General features: G+C 40.1%; 1 protein-coding gene across 10 annotated transcripts in view; it reads left to right on the top strand.

Moving 5' to 3' along the window:
* Window positions 1-19,387, top strand: part of MLIP (muscular LMNA interacting protein) — a 138,344-nt gene that overhangs the window by 36,687 nt on the left and 82,270 nt on the right. For 8 of the 10 annotated variants that reach the window (XR_003999508.1, XR_003999507.1, XR_003999506.1 and 5 more), the window contains exon 2: window positions 5,086-5,166. The exons of 1 other annotated variant lie outside the window; for it this stretch is intronic. Coding sequence is in view for 6 of the 9 variants with exons in the window: in XM_030555623.1 (XP_030411483.1) it covers window positions 5,086-5,166 (81 nt within the window). In the remaining 3 variants the exon portion in view is untranslated. Of the gene's footprint in view, window positions 1-5,085; window positions 5,167-14,191; window positions 14,226-19,387 lie in introns of those variants that run through there. One more of the 10 variants, XM_030555625.1, reaches the window with a different exon arrangement.

The raw sequence follows: 19,387 nt of genomic DNA on the forward strand, positions 1-19,387 counted from the left end.
GGTTAATGGTTTGATCCTGCAAACCCTGGTGCATGTGCTTAACTTTATGCATTTGAGCAGTCCCAGTATGCTGTTACAAACTTGAGCCCTAAAATCCTAATCGCAGGCTTTTTTTTGAGGAAACAGATGTAATCAGAAGGAATATAAAAAACATTACCATGGAAATAGACAGAATTTAACTGCATCAGTGTAAACCTTAAACCCAGACCCTTTTGTTTACAAAAATCCCAGCTTTTTTTTTTTAGTGACATGCACAAAACATAAATGAGTAAAATCAGGTTTTATCAAAAATAAATTACAATTAGTGAGTTCTGACAGGGATGACTCATACACCTTTCTTAGCCCATATTTATTTATAGTTTTAATCTAGGTTCACTTTTTTCTGTAAATCTTTTAAAGCTGTTTCACAACACACAGCTCACATGGTACTTTGTCCCTACAGATGTAAAAACTTTATTAAAAACACTTGGGATTCCTTAATAATCATCATTAAACTTATACAGTCTTTGGGATGAAGAATCTTAGAAAAAGTTATTTACTGAACTATAGTAGGAAGGAGAGTTTATTGTAGCCCAAATCTGTTTCTCATCCTCAAATCTTCTCACTTGTCAAAACATTGAGTAAGGGAATAACACAGGAGTTATCTAGACTGTCTCCTGGAATTCAAATTGTTCATGCTGTGATGCTTTAAGTAAGGCCTTGTCTACAGTACCAAATTTTTTGTGCTGTAATGCTTTAAGTAAGGGCTTGTCTACATAGCCTTGTCACTAAAAATCAGCATGTGTGAATGCTCTCTGTCGGTATTTTGTCTGCACTTTTGAGCGGTGTTAGCTTTGTCAGGAGGAGAGCGCTTCTGCCGACAAAGCTATGTCCACACTGCCACTTATGTTGACAAAACTTTTGTCTTTCGCAGGGGGGCTTTTTTAAGTACCTGTGAAAGACAAAAGTTTTGTCGACAATATCACAGTGTAGACAAGCCCGAAAAGGAAATTAAAATAGTATCATACAAAAAATAACAAATGGAAAAAAAAGGCATTAAATTTTCCTTTTTTCTACCAGTGTATTTCCCACCTAATTCCTACTATTTGAATCACATACTCTCTCAATTTTTCCTCAAAACAATATTTTTAGCAACAGAAAGGAAGGAAAAATGGAAACCTCTGAAAATCCATTTGATGCCCCATAATGTACAATGATTTGCACTTTTTCCCAGTGCTTTTTGAAGTTGGACCTGACAACTCATATTTAAAAATTAATCAGAAAGCATTTTTAAAATGCATGTATTATAAACTCCTGAGTTTATAAAGCACCCCATAATGAAAGAGTGGTGATTCTGAGTGCCTTGATATAGCAATAACCTTCTCCAGTCAAAAGTATTGCTATAGGCTAATAACAATCATGATTTGCTGATAATTGTTACCTCTCTGGGTAATAATGACAATAGGCAGATAATAATAATAGGAGATATACCTATTTAGGTAGAAAATAATTTCCATGTGCTATCTCAGACTTGTTTCTTTCCTTTCTTCTTACAAATCTGGGATCATTTTCTGAAATCCTCACTCAGAAGTTTTTTCTCCCCTAACAAGAAATGATTAAAAACTCCCTAACGGGGAAATAAACCAGTTTCTTTTCGGTTTTTTCATTAGGTGACATTCTTTGCCCTCTTGAAGAAGAGGCCCAAATGTTTTACCTTTTAACCCATACATCTTGGAAGATTACAGGGAGCAAGGAACATTTTCCCCAAGCTTGACAAATCTGCTTCTTAGGGTATGTATTGCAGCACAGGTAGAGATATGTGATCTAGCTTTAATCTAGCTAGCTTGTATACCAATAGCAATGAAGCCACGGCATCATGGGGTCCTGTTCAGGCTGTACAAGCCTGCCTGGATCGCTGGATAGTTACTTGGGCTGCTAGCCATGGCATCAACTCCTGTGGTACACCGAGCTAGCTAGATTAAAGCTAGCTGAGGTATGTCTACACACGGTATAATTGCATCCCCCAGTTGCAATGTAGTCATACCCTTAGGCCCAATGGAGCTGCCAGCTGGTAGGGTAAAGGAAACAGTGCTTTCACTGATGTTAGTCCAAGGTTTTGTAACAAACTCCCATAAAATGTAGGTTTGTCCCATGACAAACCTTACTACCTTTCACTCCTAGTGCCAGGTGTACTTCTTTGACCTTTGTTAATTCATAGCAAGCTGTATCTATAATTTAAAACAAAGAAAGAGGCCCCTTCCCCCCCATCAAATAAAAACACTCCTCTGCACGCACACAATTTTCTCCTTGGGGGAGAGGATGAGAGAAAGAATGAACCACGCTTCACAGATGTTTTTCATTTCTTAATGCACTACTGGAAGGCATTGAGATACATGGGGATGAGGACACTATAAGAACCAGAATAGAATAGATAGTTGCTATCAGAAACACCTTTAATAGCACAGGATGGATTTCTGTACAGTGTGGGAAATTTGGGAGTAAAAAGTTTTTTTTTAATTGATGCCAATGTTTAATAAAGAAAAAAAAAAATCCCCTAGAGTGGCAGTTCTGACAATAAATTGTCTAAATGATTTCTTATCTAGTGCTACCAGATAAAGCTGCCCATAATTTGCATCTATCACTAGTTTTAAAACTGTCAAATTAAAGCTTAAATACGCAGGGAGTAAATGTTGTGTTAATATTTGTGTTATTTTTGTCACTTACACAATCATTTTTCTCTGAATTGTTTATATCCTTAAACTGCAAAATACAGCTACCACTCTGAATATGAAATCAAATGACAATGATAGATTATTGATCATTTCAAAGGTGGATTCTGTCACTCTTTTAAAACAGTCATCATTTTGATTAGCTTATGTTAACATCTTGTTTGGGTAATATTATTTACAGGTGTGGTAGCCCAAAGCCTAAAATAAGCAAAGAAACTTTGATTCTCTGATCAATAACACTGAATTTTGATCCATTCAGGGAAACAACAATCATACTACTTTAATTGTTATCTAGATGAGATTGATTCCAGATGCACAATGTTGCTCTTGTATTTACAGCATTCCACTTGACTCACAAAGTAGCTGCTTTTCAGAACTGGATAAGAACATTGGGTGATTGGAGACAACTATGTATGAAATGCTAAGTTTCACAACTTCCTTTTCTGATGCCTTTGTAAAGGCTCATATTTGTCTCTTACCCACTGCTTAAAATAAAAGGAAGTCTCCTATCAATAGACTACTACACAACATCAAGACATAAAGGCGTGTAGTATATTATCATTTTTTAAAATAATTTCTGAACTTCAAAACTATTTAAATTTCTTTGTGCTTACTTTTGGAAATATCTACAGTAGAAGAACACTACTTGTTGTGTACCAAAGCTAAACCTCAATGTGTTATCCTTTCTCAGACTTCCTTTCATCAAATGAGCCACATTCTACAAACTGCTTCATGTGCTGCAAAATCTAGGTGGCAAAACTCATATAGTTTGCAAACTGTGTAGGATCCATTTAGGGGTGATATGTATTTGACATAATGGAGGGAGGTATTACTAGACATGTAGAGATCTGTGGACAAAAATACAACAAAAAAGAGAAAACAGATGTAGATGAGGGACAGAAGGGACACAGAGAGTAGTAAGGGTTGTATAAAAAGGAGGGGGAAAGGAGAGAGAGGTTGGCCAGGTGACAAACTATCTGACTTGGGAATACGAGGCCAACCAATCAGGAGAGGACAGAAAGGAGGACCACCTGACTGCTAAGATAAGTAACAGAATTCATATTTCAGTCTTGGCAGGGACATGGCTTGCCTTAAGGAGCATTCCCTGGCAGAGGGGCACAGATGGAGCTTAATATGGATTGCTCAGTGGAAAAGTGGCAACCTTAATTGGATCCTTTCTAATTCTCAAAACCTCTCCATTTTGTTCAAATGGGAATTCTGCCTAAGTAAACGATTGTAGTTAAGAGTTAGGAATGCAGAGAGGTTTGAGTTCTTCCGATCCTTTTAGATAAAACTGAAGCGATTCACCAACACTTTTATCTGATTTCCTAGGGAGAACTAATAGCCCTACTGCAGCTGTTATACTAGCACTTGACTGCACAGTCACTGGGATATATGACATGCTGTCATCTTCAGAGCAAGTGCAGTCACTACAACAGTGTGAATACTTGTGTACCATTGCAAACAATTTTGCTGGTGGATACCTAGTGAATGATATACATGCTAGAGAGTCACAATTATACCTGCATTGACAAAATACTCTAGGGCAAATAAGGGTCCAGTGACCTGCCCATGGTCATACAGGAAGTCTATGGCAGAGCTGGGAATAGATTCCCACTTGCCTGATGCCCAGTTTTGTAGCAACACAGCCTTCCACTACTAATTATGTTGTTTTTCTCAGTACAAAATATACAAACAGCTTCTTGAAACTCTATTTCTGTTCTCTCCCGCACTCTAAAACATTTGGGGAATGGAGCATGACTATGTTTAGTGGACTGATTGAAGCAAAACAGAAAATATATCTTTTCCAATGAGGCAAAGTGAAGTTTGGAATAAACAACTGAAAATTTCAAACACGATCACTTTCATATTAAAGGAACATTTAGTAGAATGATGCCATCACAACATGTACAGCTGTTCTTGTAAATAAGTAAATCCATAACCCAAATGAATCCATTCCGGATGTATTACTTCTGTGGTGGCACTGATACACATAGAGTATATTTTACATGTTGGGACATTAACTTTACAATTCAAGTGAAATATCAAATGTTTAAAAACCAACTACTTTTAATGATTAGCCCAATCAAAGAAGAAATGGATATTATATGCTGACACCCTCAGCTCCCAGTAATGTATTAAAGAAGCAAACAATAATTTCATATTTACCATGTTACATTTTAGTAGTTGGGTGCTTGAACAATGTCTCTTTGTATCCAAAATTCTTTTAAGCCCACACACGCCTATTCAGAAAATATCTTGCTAGAAGTCCCTCTAGAAATCATTGCTGAACAGTGAAAAATATCATCTCTCCTTCAATCGATCGTACATATCCATATTGTTGTTTTAAAACCTGTCCTTTTTTCCCCACCGCAAGCTGCATCCTACACGTGGTCAGCAATTTGGAAAAAGAGACATACAAGTCACCAGTCCACTGAGTTTCCTTAGCACAGAACCGGTAAGAAGATTTTTTTTAGACCGTGCTACATTGCATCTTAGAGACAACTGAAGGATTGATACTGGGTTTTGTTATTCAGTAAATATTTTGAGATTATTGTTTTTAATGTAAAAAAATCTGGCTTGAAATCTATTGTTAATTACATCTGGCTGCAGTCCTTAATAGAACAAAGTCCCAATTTACTTCATTTGTGCTCAGTTAAAGACCAAAACATTTAATCTCTGGTATTTTACAAAATGTTTAATTGGTCTGAAATAGTGTTAATGAGAACACGTTTAGGGCTCAGCTGTACTTTGTAATATATGGATTTCTGTTTTGTAAGACCAAGCACCTATGGTAGATGGTTGTTTCAGACACTCATAGCTGCCTGGTTATGTGGTAGAAGGCTGGGCAGACCCTTAGACTCCAGTCATACAATTGATGCTTTGCCTAAGCCACTGATTTAAGATAACTTGGAATAAATTACTCTTATTCTGGATGAATCATGGGTTTAATCGTGAATAACTCATCCTGTAGACAAGCCTTGAGACTCCTTTGAAAATCCAAGCTACAGTGCTGTAAATGTATACAGCTCTTTATACCCATTGGTTCCCTGCCCCATGAATTTGCAGTCTTAAAAAGATGCCCAAATATAAGGTATGGCACAGGTCTGCAATTCAGAAGGAAAGAGGAGATATCTGTTGAAAAGCTGATGTTTTAAGGAGGGATTGAAAGAAGTATAAATGAGTAGTTTGATGATGAGGACAGGGAGAAAGTCTGAAGTATAGGAGGGGCAGAACGCTGAATATTTTTATCTGTTTTTTGGGGGGCAAAAAGTTACTTTTTGAGGAAACAGAAACTTGTCCACATTTTTCAAGTTTTCATCAAAGCCCCCAAATCCTCAAACCATTTTTTGTTTTTGAAAACTTTTTAACCAAAATATGAAAAATTGCACATAAATAAGTAAATTTACCTTATTATATCAGCTGTAGTGAAAGTAAATTTTAAAAAAAGCAAGTGGGAGCAGTGGGTCAACAGAATTAGGGATGTTCATAGGGAAGAGGAAACAGTAAGACTAAAATGAGAGCAGAGATGCAGGTGGGGGGACAAATAAAAGTAGTGCCTATGATATAAAGGGCCGCCTCCCAAGAGAGTTTTTCGGGGCCCCTGGAGTGGGGTCCTTCACTGGCTCCAAGGACTTTGGAAAACTCTCGTGGGGCCCAGGCCCCCAGAGCTTCTGCTCTGGGTCTTCGGCGGCAATTTGGTGGTGAGGGATCCTTCCGCTCTGGGACCCACTGCCGAAGTGCCCTGAATACCCATGGCAGAGGGTCTTTCTGCCCCAGAACCTGCTGCCAAAGTGCCGGGTCTTCGGCGGCAATTCGGCAGTGGGGGCCCCCCGCCACAGTTCTTCGGGGCACTTCAGCTGTGAGTCCCGGAGCAGAAGGATCCTCTGCAGCCGAATTATCGTTGAACTGGGGGCCCCCTGCTGCCAAAGACTCCAGGGCCCCTGAATCCTCTGGGCGGCCCTGACAATAGAGACAGTTAAAACCAACTTGAGTGTGATTGTACCCTTTCTCTTTTATGTACAAGGATGGACTTTGCCTTTTAACTTCTGCAAAACAGTACAGGTGAGAATGAATTTGGGGCCTAAATCAGCAGTTCTTAACGAGGGGCAAAGCTGCCTTTGTTTTGATGGGAATTTTGCCTGAGTAAGATTTACAGGACAAGGCGATCTGTGATGTCATCCTTCTCAGGAATCAGGCATGGGCAGTCATGGCCTAAAGGTTGAAGCAGGACTCAAGCCAAGGATTGGAGCAAGACTCACCAGAACAGGAAGACTGGGGCAGGACAGGAATATAGCTGAAGCAAGGCTGGAACAAGGCAGGCACAGAAGCAATCACAGCTGCAGGCATAAGTATTGAGCAGCCACTGGGCTTAAGCACAGGCCTAGTGACACCTCCCAGACTGATCAGGATGTTCCATTGCAGGTCAGCTAACTGGTCCCAGATCCATCTGCAGGCCCGAGGTCCTGACAATCCTACCCTTTCTTTGTTGGCACAATTCAACATGATCATTAACTTCATGCTGACAAGAGGCTGAGGCCTGGACATTCAGGACGTTTTAAGTCAGTACTGAGGTGTCTTGGATAGAGTTATATTTTAGAGAGTTTGTAGTACCTGCCCACCCTGTGTCATACTTTCAACAATACTATTAGTGCTTCACTTTCAGCAACAAGTTCACTCAAATATAAGCAGATGAAAAAATATTGTCTACTCAGGGCAGGTCAACACTACTGGTTAAGTCAATCTAACTTACCTCACTCAGAGGTGTGAAAAAGCCCTCTCACCCGAGCAACACAAGATCTGTGCTGTCCGCACTGGCGCTACGTAGGTGGGAGACACAATCCTGCCGACATAGCTTATGCTTCTAGCTGAGATGGAGTAACTATGCCAATGGAAGAGCGCTTTCTCATTGTCATAGCGTGGCTTCACCAGATGCGCTACAGCAGTGCAGCTGTGCCGATGTAAAGCTGTGGTGTAGTCTTGCCCTCAGACTAGTATTTCTACCCCCTTTAGACAATGGCAATCATTTGACAGAATTCATTGCCTTGGTTTCATTAGCAGACTCTAGATTGTGGGGCCTGAGTGGTGAAAAGTCCAAAAGGCGCGAGATAGAGTAATGCAAAGCACCCATGGCCCCACTCCAAGATGGTCAACCCACAGAGTGGGCAGAGCTGGACAGGACTAGGAGGGAGTTGGGAACTGGGATGTGCACTAACTAGGGGATGTGTTCTGCCACAGCCCCAGATGTTATTTAAACCTCCCCCAGTGAAATTCCTAGTGCAGTGAAATTGCTGTCTGCTCTCCCCCAGGGATGACTCCTCTTCTGCTGAAGATGTCTCCACAGGTGGAGGAAGAATACACTCTGCACTTCCTGGGGCTGAGGGATGATTTTGGCCCAATACTTATAGCAAACGTTCAAATCCCAAATAAAGGATGGCGCTAGTTAGATAGAGTTTCCTGTGCCTCACACGTCTACTGAGATTACTTTTAACTTATAAATGTAACAGTTCACATAGTATTTCCTGTCAAATGAAAACCTGAAAAGATGTTAAATGAGACCACTGTTGTGAATGCCTGGTGTGGTTAGTGCCTAGCATTGTTGTTACAGTGACCTGACCCCCTCTTCTCCACACATGCACATGTGCACTTGCCAAAGCCAGTGTTGGGCTTCACACAGAGAGTGGGGAGTTGGATCCAGTTGGAGCTGGCTACTTAAAAAATGGGGTCCTTTCCCCCTTTTTAAAAAATTACCATTGCATTTTTAATAATATCACCAATAATCAATAGAAAAGTAATCCCTGAAAAATAAATTCAAAAATGTGCCTCAGCTGGGTTTCAAACCATGTAACCTCCCTCAGAAGAAGTGCTCCTCCCTACTGGGAGTATCATGCCGGTATCTCTAATGCTGATCCTTCAGGGGCCCTTGTATTGAAACACAGGAAACATGATTTTAGTTCTGATGGGAGTTGAAAGTGTATGGAAGCTGTGGCACATTAACCATTGTGAAATGACTGGCAGTGAGAATATCACAGCAGGCCATGTTGGGAGATCAGTGCTAAGGTGCATGCAGATCTGGTACTGACTTCGCTGAGAGGAGAAGCAATTATGGTGAACTCCCTTTGGCACCCAATCATCTACACATGTTTAGAAACTAAAGTGCAAATGACTGATGCATGCTGACATAAAATTAAATTAAAGTTCCTCATTAACATCATCCCGGAGGACTGATCTCTCAACCATGACAGATATAAGCAGAGATTTATTTCTGTTCTCTATGTTTGACTTGATAATTATGTTTCTTTAAGAGATAGTAGGTGTAGCTTTTAGATTAGGAAAATAAGAAAAATTATGTGATGGAAAATCATGAGGGAGCACTCCTAGAACATTGTGTGGCTTACCCTGAGAGAGGACACGTGGAACTACAGCACTACATTGTAGTAGTGTAATGCAGTTTTCTCACAGACAAACTTCCAGTTGAAGTTAATTTTGAAACTCTTACTGCTATAGCACTAAGTATCAGAGAGGTAGCCGTGTTAGTCTATCCAGAAAAACAATGAGTCCGGTGGCACCTTACTCCTCGTTGTTTTTGCTACAGCACTGTTAGCAGAATGGCCAGTTCAAAACCCTTGGGGTTCCTGCTTGCAGCACAATACAATATTATATATATATGTCTCCACACTGCAACTGAAACAAGAGGCTTTGGATTATCTAGTGCATAGGTTTTCAAACTTTTTTTGCTGGGAACTCTTTGGAAAGTATTTCAGGCTGTGATGACCCCTGCCTCCCAAATAGTGACAACTCTCCCATATCATGATACCCTTATTTCTGTTCTGCTACTAGTGGTGATGCTGCCTTCAGAGCTGGGCACCTGGCCAGCAGCCACTACTCTCGTGACTCCCCTACAATAGTCTTCTGACACCCTTTTGGGCTGGGACTCCCAGTTTGAGAAAGGCTGATCTGATGGGTGCAAAAATAATACTTCACATTTATAGAGCATCTTATAGTGAAGGATCTCAGTGCCTGATGAATATTGAGTTAAACATCACAATCCCACTCTTCATCCCCATTTTACAAGAAGGAAAGTGAATCACAGAAGTAAGTGACTTGCCCAAGGTCACACAGCAAGGCTTCAGCAGAGACAGGAAAAGAGTCCTATTTGTTTTTTTATGTATCCTGTGCTTTAGCCATAAAACTATCTTTACCCTTTGAGTGCATTGCTTGCTTCAACCCATGTCGACAAGTCTGAAACAACAGCTACAGTTGTATGAATTGCACTAGCAAAATTAATTTAAAAATATTATTGTTGAAAGGAACTATTTCATCTGCATGTCAAATAACAGATTCTAGAACACCTTTTATCCAACTATTTTCTAGTTCTTTAGAGACATAAATTTTCACAACACTTTTGTACTTAAGTAAGTTTTATTATATCCCTCTTATTAAATACATCCATCTGGCACCAAAGCTGGTGCACAGAGCCAAAAGGAATGTTTTCCATCCCTCCCTGTCATTGGCTGCTGCTTTTTTCTGCTCTGTGCTGTTGAGATTGACTGTTCTGCCCTGCCTGCTAAGGGTTCTTCCTAAAGTTTCTCTCCAGCACTCTTGTTTCCTCACGGAGTTGATTTCCATTTGACAGCTTCATGAGTGAGTCTGTATGTTGGAATCTGGAGTAAACGCCCCAAACCTGTCCAACACTTCCTTCTATTCTTGTGGAGATGAGCTGCCGGTCTGTAATTTCTTGAATCTCTTCATTGGCAATAGTGTCTCCATTCAATGCTCAGAATCTTTTGTAGGCACTTATTTACAAAGGCATCTAGTTTCTATCTAACATTTAAATAGGTTTCCAGCTCTCACAGCTGTATGTTAGCACTGAGATTACGTTTGAGTTGCAAAATCTCAGTTTTGTTTTGGTACTGAGTATATCTTTGATTTCCATACATTGCTGAATTTAGTGAATGTTGTGGATACATTTCCTATCCTTGATGTCACTTCTTTCCTGAGGTCTCTATTGGCTAGTATGGTGCTGCCCAGTTAAACCAACTGTTCTGCTTTCTTGAAGTTTTTGCCTTCTAATATGACATCACTGCCTGATGTTTGTGTTTGCTTTGGTGTAACTGATTTGAGCCCTGCTTGGCCTACTATTTTTGCCAAGGTGATTAATAGATACCCATTAATGGCTATTAGTCAGAATGGGTAAGGAATGGTGTTCCTAGCCTCTGTTTGCCAGAGGATGGAGAGGGATGGCAGGAGAGAGACACTCGATCATTACCTGTTAGGTTCATTCCCTCTGGGGCACCTGGCATTGGCCACTTTCCAACCCAATACTGCCATTCTTATGTTCTTAATATTGCTGTAGATTTCTTCTCTCTCACTTTATCCAGTAAAAGCTAATTATCTGGAAGATGAGACATAAGTATTTGCATCTGTAATAATAGGTAAGCTTAGTATTTTGTCTACAAAAGGTACAAGAGTGATTCTGAGGTATGCCTTGGACTAAAATAACTACTGCTTCCCCCCTATACTCTAGGCCAGTAGTCCTGTCAGAGGAAGGAATTAGGTGGATTTGGCATGATTTGTTCTTGACAAATCTACATTGGCTATTACTTATTACCTTATTATCCACTAGGTACTTACAAACTGATTGTTTACTAATCTGTTCCAGTAGCTTTCTAGGTATTGAAGTTAGGATGACTGGTCCTCTTTGTTTCCGTTTTTGAAGCTAGGCGCTATGTTTGCCCTTCTCCAGTCCTCTGAGATCTCAGCCATCTTCTCTGAGTTCTTAAAGATAATTGCTAATGGTTCTGAGATTGCTTCAGCTAGTCCCTTAAATATTCTAGCATGAATTTCATCAGGTTGTGCCATCTTGAATACATCTAACTCATTTAAATTTACTTTAACCTGTTCTTTCCCTATTCTGGCTTGTGTTCCTTCCCTCTTTTTCTAAATATTAATTGTGTTACGTGTTTGGTCACAGTTAACCTTTCTAGTGAAGACTGAAGCAAAATAAGCATTAAACACCTCCTCCCTTTTTCCCTGCATGTCCTTCTGAACAAGCTATACTCCTTTATACCAATATCCTAATCATGAGGATGATACCACCAAATCTCAATGTTATTTGTCATAATTTAACTTGCATACTATCGTAACGAGCGCTATGCCCTCTGAATATATGTTGCCACTTCTTGTTTATTCCCTATACACCTTGCATTTATGTAGAGACATAAAAATGATCAGATTCCCCAACGGTTTCCCTCTAGTTGCTTCCCATCCCTCCCCCAACATCTAACCCTCTGTAAAGGTCATATTTTTTATACCTTCCTGTCATCTTTTGTCACCTGCCCCCTTGGAACATAGTTTAAAGCCCTCCTCACTAGGTTGGTGTGTCAGTGTCTAAAGATGCTTTTCCCCTTCTATGTCAAGTGGACCCCTCTCTTCCCAGCAGTCCTCTTTCCTGAAACAGCAGGAATCTCTTGTTCCTGAGCCCTTACCCTCAACTGGGAGGATGCATGAGAATACCACCTGTGCCCTGACTCCTTCACCTTTGCTTCCAGGGCCTTACCTGACAGTATCATTCATGCCCACAGTGATGAGCACTATGTGATGGTCATCTGAGGGATTGACAAGCTTCAGTAACCTTTCCATGATGTCACAGATGCAGGCTTCATGAAGGCAGATCACATCCTGTAACAGATGTCAGATCAGCAGATGGATGCCTTTTCTCCCTTAGAAGAGGGTCCCCGAACACCACCACCATATGTCTCTTCCTCTTCGGTGTAGTGCCCTAAGCCTCTCATCCTTGGAGGGATGTCCAAGTTTCCACTAAGCTGTGCAACCATGCAGCAGGCTATCAAGGGCCACTCAGGTGGGGAGAGGTGCCTCATCCCTGGCCCCACCCCAGAACCCGCACCACCCCCCTGCACTCCAGTCCTCTTCCCCAGCCTGGAGACCCCTCCTGCAGCTTGAATCCCTCATCCCCAGCCCCACCCCAGAGCCCTCACTCCCAGCTGGAGACCTCACTCTCCACATCCCAATGCTCTGCCCCAACCCTGAGCCCCCTCCCACACCCCAAACCACTCATCCCTAGCCCCACACCAAAGCCCACACCGCCAGCCAGAGCACTCACCCCTCGACCCCAATGCTATACCGCAGCCTTGAGACCCCTCCCACACTCCGCACCTCTCAGCCCCACCACACATCACCTCAATATTGGTGCACATAACAAAATTCATACTGCACATGGATGTAAAAGATTAGAGGGAACATTAAGGGGATGTGCCTCCTCTTCCTCAGCCTTTGAAATCTGGTTGTCACTTGAGGACCGGAGTGAGTGGGTTCAGCACTGTCTACTGCTTGAGGGGACCAGAAGCCAGTCTCCTCCTTTCAGAGCAGCCAATTCTCCTTCATCCTCTGGTCTTGCTGCAGTCATCTGTAGCTGGCTAGCATCCTCTATCTTGGATGTCTCTATATACATCTGGTTGGTGAAGTGCTTATGCTACTGGATGCTATGCAGATGTCCTGAGGGTCTCCACCAATAGACACTTTTTCCCCTGGGTGGTTCCCTGTGCCTGACTTTCATCGGCAGGGACATGCAGGCTGCATTCCCAGCAAGTTAGGACCAGGGTCTGAGTAGAAACTTCCAGGGTCAGGATAGCTGTCTGGTCAGGACCCCTCACTGATGCAGGCAGAAGAAGAGCTAACGGTGGTGTGGACAGCATACCATTTTCTTCCCACTGCAGGTATTTCATTATACAATAACTCCCTGCTTTCCTTCACTGGTGAACTCAGCTGGCTAATTCTCTTCATTTTACCAGCCACTGAGAGTCTGTGTGCCTTTTGTAACCTGGCCTTCACCACAGCTGGAACTGTGACTCATCCTGTCTCACTCAGCTGCCTCTAATCATTGCCCTATTCAAAAAGCCCTGAAATTCTCTCATATTAACAGTGAAGAGTCCGATGGCACCTTAAAGGGTAACAGATTTATTTGGGCATAAGCTTTCGAGGGTAAAAAACCCACTTCTTCAGTTGCAGGGAGTGAAAATTACAGATACAGGCATTATTATACTGACACATGAAGAGAAGGGAGTTACCTTAGAAGTGGAGAACCAGTGTTAACAGGGACAATTCAATCAGGCTGGATGTGGTCCACTCCCAATAACTGATGAGGAGGTGTCAATATCAAGAGAGGGAAAGTTGCTTTAGTAGTGAGCCAGCCACTCCCAGTCCCTATGCAAGCCCAAATAAATGGTGTTAAATTTGCCAATGAATTTTAGTTCTGCAGTTTCTCTTTGAAGTCTGTTTTTGAAGTTTTTTCTGTTGAAGGATGGCTACTTTTAAGTCTGTTATAGGATGTCCAGGGAGACTGAAGTGTTCTCCTACTGGTTTTGCCTGTTACCATTCCTGGTGTCTGATTTGTGTCCATTTATCCTTTTACATAGAGACTGTCTGGTTTGGCCAATGTACTTATCAGAGGGGCACTGCTGGTACATGATGGCATATATCACATTAGTAGATGTGCAGGTGAATGAGCCTTTGATGTTGTGTCTCATGTGGTTGGGTCCTCTGATGGTGTCACTAGAGTAGATATGGGGACAGAGTAGGCAACGGGGTTTGTTACAGGGATTGGTTCCTGGGTTAGTGTTTCTATGGTGTGGTGTGTAGTTGCTGGTGAGTTTTTGCCTCAGGTTGAGGGGCTGTTTGTAAGTGAGCACTGGCCTGCCTTCCAAGGTCTGTGAGAGTGAGGGATCATTTTCCAGGATAGGTTGTAGACCGTTAATGATATAAAGATCATATTAAAAATCCCTGAAAGAAAGCAGGCATTAACCCACCTAATTGCAGGGCAACTTAGCACTGACAGTTAGCAACAAAGCCTAGTTTCAAACATAGCAAACCAGTAAACCAGCCCAGAGTGCTGTCAAATTTGATGGCAAATTCCCAGCACAGAAGAGTGCTCTTTTTTTGTCCCCCAACATTAATCAATAGTAATAAGACAGAATAGCTCCAGAAATACTCACCAGTTGGGTAACTCCCATATTTGTTATTTGTTACTTTCCCCATCAGGATGATAAATTAATCTCTGTGTTATCTTTCTCTCTCTCCTTAATTTCTTCAGATTGCATTGTTGTGAATTAAATTTAGTCTGTGATTTCCTTCATGACTGAAGATTGTTAATATGAAATTCATTACTGTTGTTAATGTAACCATCTTTCCCAGCTATTTGCTAAAATAATCAATTTTCAATAATAGCAGAATGGCAGTTCACTGCTACCGTGTCAGGAAGTCTAACTATTTTAATAGCTAACATTTCCTCTTATGGGTTTTAACGTATATATCTAATAACATATCTGTACATATGAGTGTATCTAATAACATATCTTTGATAGTTGTTACTTTGTTATTAGACGTTGAGGTATTTCTGTCTTTCCTTTAATTAAATAAATTAAAGCCCAAGAAAGGAAATATTTGCTATTAAAATTGTTAGACTTGCTGACAGTGGCAGTGAACTGCCATTCTGCTAATTTTGAATTTGATTACTTTAACAAATAGCTGGAAAAGATTGTTACTTCAGCTACAGTAATCAATTTCATACTAACAGTCTTCAGTCATGAAGGAAATCTAAAGGAACTAGTCACTGAGATTAAATTTAATTCACAACAATGCAATTTGAAGAAATTATAAAGGAGAGAGGGATAGTTAATGCAGAGATTCATTTCTTATCCTCAGGCTCATGGGAAACAGAACATGTTAATTATGCATTACTATGGGCAAAGAAAGGAAACCCTGGAAATCATTTACCATAAATTTATTGTATAACTACTAAGCACTCTGTTATGTTGCAGCCTGGATCCTTCCAGCAGAAATATTACATGGAAAAAATATTCAGATTATGCTAAATGCTGATATTCTTCAAAGGCCTATATCAGATAAAAAGGCACAATTAAAGCTAGGCAATTATTTCATTGTGAATAGAGCGGGACAGATAAATACAAGAAGTGAATATTTAATGTTTTCTTGAATAAACATTGTGGGCCAAATTCTTTGCTGTCGTAATTCCTGGGTTTCAGTGGAGTTTGGCCAGCTGGATGTGTGGGCCATTGAATTCATTCTGCGGTTATTTTTGGGCTCTGGAGTCTAGACCCCAGGCTACTGCAGGTTTTTGTATGTACTCTGGTGAATTTTAGCCTGTTTTCTCAGATTAGTAACCTATAGAATCCAGAAAAGCTAGTAACAGAAATATTATGCAAATGCCAACAATAGCCATCCTATCCATTTCCTTCAAACTTTCAGAGATCTGGAAAGTCTGCTAGGAAAGTACAGCAAAGTAAGGAAGTATAAATAAGTTAATTAAAGTCACTTGCCTAAAAGTGATGTGTCTTATTTTATGTATGCCCTGCTCACATTTCTTCACCCACTTTTCCCTCTCCTTCCATGTCTTACCATTCTGTCCATCCCATTATTTTATTTCTGTATTATTTCTTGATTTTTACTCTTTCTTTCTATTACTCTGAAAAGCAACACCTCACTTCCTCTCATTATTGCTTTTTTTTTTGTAATCATCCCCATTATTTTGAATGAACAATGAAAATAGAAAAATACAGTTAGACAACATTAGATTTTCCTTTTCCAGAATCAGTTTGAAGTATGAACCTTGATTCAGGAAAACACTCAAGCACTTACTTATCTTGAGGGACCTGTTTAAGTCTCATCAGCTTCAAATAAACGGAAGCACAAATGTCTAAAGTTATGCAGGTGATTATGTTCTTTCCTGATTTATGGTATCTAACATTTGTCTCTTGTCAAGCCTTCCTATCTGGCACTTCACTCTCTTTTTTAAGACAACTTTTGATTGACTTATTCAGCTGGAAAAAATACAAACCAGAAAAATTTGTTAAAACATTTATTGAAAAAACAGTAAAAAAAAGTGTACTAAGCTGGTTACTTTTCATTTCCATGCTTTTTTACCTTCTTCCTTTTCTGGTTGAGGTGAGGTGGGGGTGGAGGGTGAGTAAAAAACCAAAGAGAGCAGGAGTGGGAGGGGAAACCTGCTGAAAATCTAGAAACCAAAAATGGAAAGTGGAAATCTTTCACTTTCCAAAATCTAAACTGAAGCCACATTTTAACTCAAATAGAAATGAAAATATTCATTTTAAAATGTGTTTTGAAAAACAAATGAAACGACATTTTTCACTGTTTTTCAAAAGTTCCCATGGAAAACCCATTTTTCAGTAGAAAAGGGGATTTTTCCAATGAAAAATATTGGATTTCTGACCAGCTCTGTTTATCATGTATCTTCTAGTTTTGTTGCTAGTATAATTTAGCCTGATTTGCATGATCATGGTTGTATTCACTACAAGTTCTTATGTCTGTTTGCAAGTCTGAGTGAATCAACAGGAAGTGTGGCACAGCATACTGTCCTATGCAATATATGACTACCTGAAACTTCCTGTATTAGCCTTAGGCTATACAACATAGGAAAAAATTCTAAATTGGAGGTCAACACAATCTAATTTTTAACAAAATTAAAATATGTTGAATTCAAACAAGCATGAATTTAAAGCCATCCTCCAAAGAAGAAAACTGTGGTGAATGGACATCATGGAGTAGTTGGTGGATGATGCTGTCTAGTCTATAATGCAAACATCTTGCACAAACCTCTTAAATTTAATTTTTCAAATTTAATTTTATGTTTCTATTAATTGTGATGGTTAATTCCATCATATATTTAAGTTAAATAGGCCTTTGCCAGTGGTTTAGTACAGTTTTGCACCAAAACAATGGAGATATACCGGTGGTATACCAGTTGCAGATCAGGCCTAGGGAATCTGAGCTGGGCTATTTTCAATATCAGAAGGATGCCACAGTATAATGCACTAGTCCTGATATTCTGACTTCTTGCTTGCATTCCCACTTTGGAAGTATGCACATAAATGATTGTGAGCTAAGTTGTACAAAATGTTTTTTAATTTTCTAAAATATGTCTGTAAATTCTGGCTCTTTGTGTACGTGGTATTTTCTCTCTGCTTTGTTGAGCCTTTAAAAATAATTAGTCTGAAAACTAAGCAATAGCTCCTATTAAATATTAATGTTACCTCCATGTCTGATCATACAATATATCCGATATCAAGTGTCAAACAACTGCATTACAAGTGGGACGTAACAAGGGAAAGCATTAGCAACAGTGTCAGGTAGTAAGTTAGGTGCTGCAGTACCTTCACTTCTTAACTAGAGTTGGAAGGGTAAAGAACAATCAGAGATCCACACAAAATCCATATGTGTTTTAAAAGAGGATTTGAAAGGCTGCCTGCAGCAGATTGCAGTGAAGATCCAGGTGCTCTAAAGACTGTGATGGATGGCGTCAGCTTTACAAAGCTCACTCAACAGCTAGCTAATATGACTGATGCCCCAGCTTGAGCGAAGGTGATTGCAAATACCATCATAAATATTTGCTCAGGAAAGTCCCTGGTGATAAGTCTTTCTGTAAGTTTATGTAAATCATTTTACACATTTATCCTTTCACTTCTTGAAATGTTATTCACAGAGATTGTGGAACAAAGAAGAGCTAAGGAAATGCAATATGCATGGATGATAGTGCTCGTTCTGAAAAGTACCATCTGTCTTTGGTGTGGCGATTACAGAGCAGACTGCATTCTAGTCACTGTATCCTGAAAACAAATATGTGCATGCTTAACTTTATGCACATGTGTCAGGGTTCTTTCCCCACTCTGAATGCTGGGGTACAGATGTGAGGACCTGCATGAAAGACCCCCCTAAGCTTATTTCTACCAGTTTAGGTTAAAAACTTCCCCAAGGCACAAATTCCTTCCTTGCCCTTGATATCGCTGTCATCACCAAGTGATTTGAAAAAAACATTCAGAGAGGGCCATTTGAGCCCTACCTCCCCCCAAATATCTCCCCAAGCCTCTACACTCCCTTTCCTGGGGAGGCTTGAGAATAATATACTCATCAATTGGTTACAAAGCAAACACAGATCAATCCCCCTGGGTTTTTAGGACACTGAAAAACAATCAGGTTCTTAAAAGAAGTTTATTTTAAAAAAGGATAAAATAATCACCTCTGTAAAATCAGGATGGAAGATAACTTTACAGGGTAACAAAAAGATTCAAAACACAGAGGATTCCCCTCTAGGCAAAACTTTAAAGTTAAAAAAAAACAGGAATAAACCTCCCTCTTAACCTAGGGAAAATTCACAAGCTAAAACAAAAGATAATCTAATGTATTTCCTTGCTATTACTTACTATTTCGGTAATATTAGATGTATCATTTCAGTAGGAGCTGGATTACTTGTTTGGTCTCTCTCTTTGTCTCAGAGAGAACAATAACACAGAGCACAAAGCAAAAACCTTCCCCCACAGATTTGAAAGTATCTTCTCCTCTCATTGGTCCTTTTGGTCTGGTGCCAACCAGGTTATTTGAGCTTCTTAACCCATTACAGGTAAAGGAGGGATTTTATGCTACCCTTAGCTGTATGTTCTTGACAACATGAGTACTCCCAAAATCAACAGGATAGTTTGCATGTGTCCCTGTTTGCAGGAGCAAGAACTAAGTATTCCATTGTGTGCAAATTAATTGTCAAACTGCCTAGCTGATAATTGCATCTCTGATTCATGAAGACCAAGGTCCAGATTGAAACACAGGCCCCCCCCACTAGGGAAACACAGAGC

This window comes from Gopherus evgoodei, chromosome 3 (genome assembly GCF_007399415.2).
Source record: "Gopherus evgoodei ecotype Sinaloan lineage chromosome 3, rGopEvg1_v1.p, whole genome shotgun sequence".
In the NCBI taxonomy this organism is placed as follows: Eukaryota; Metazoa; Chordata; order Testudines; family Testudinidae; genus Gopherus; species Gopherus evgoodei.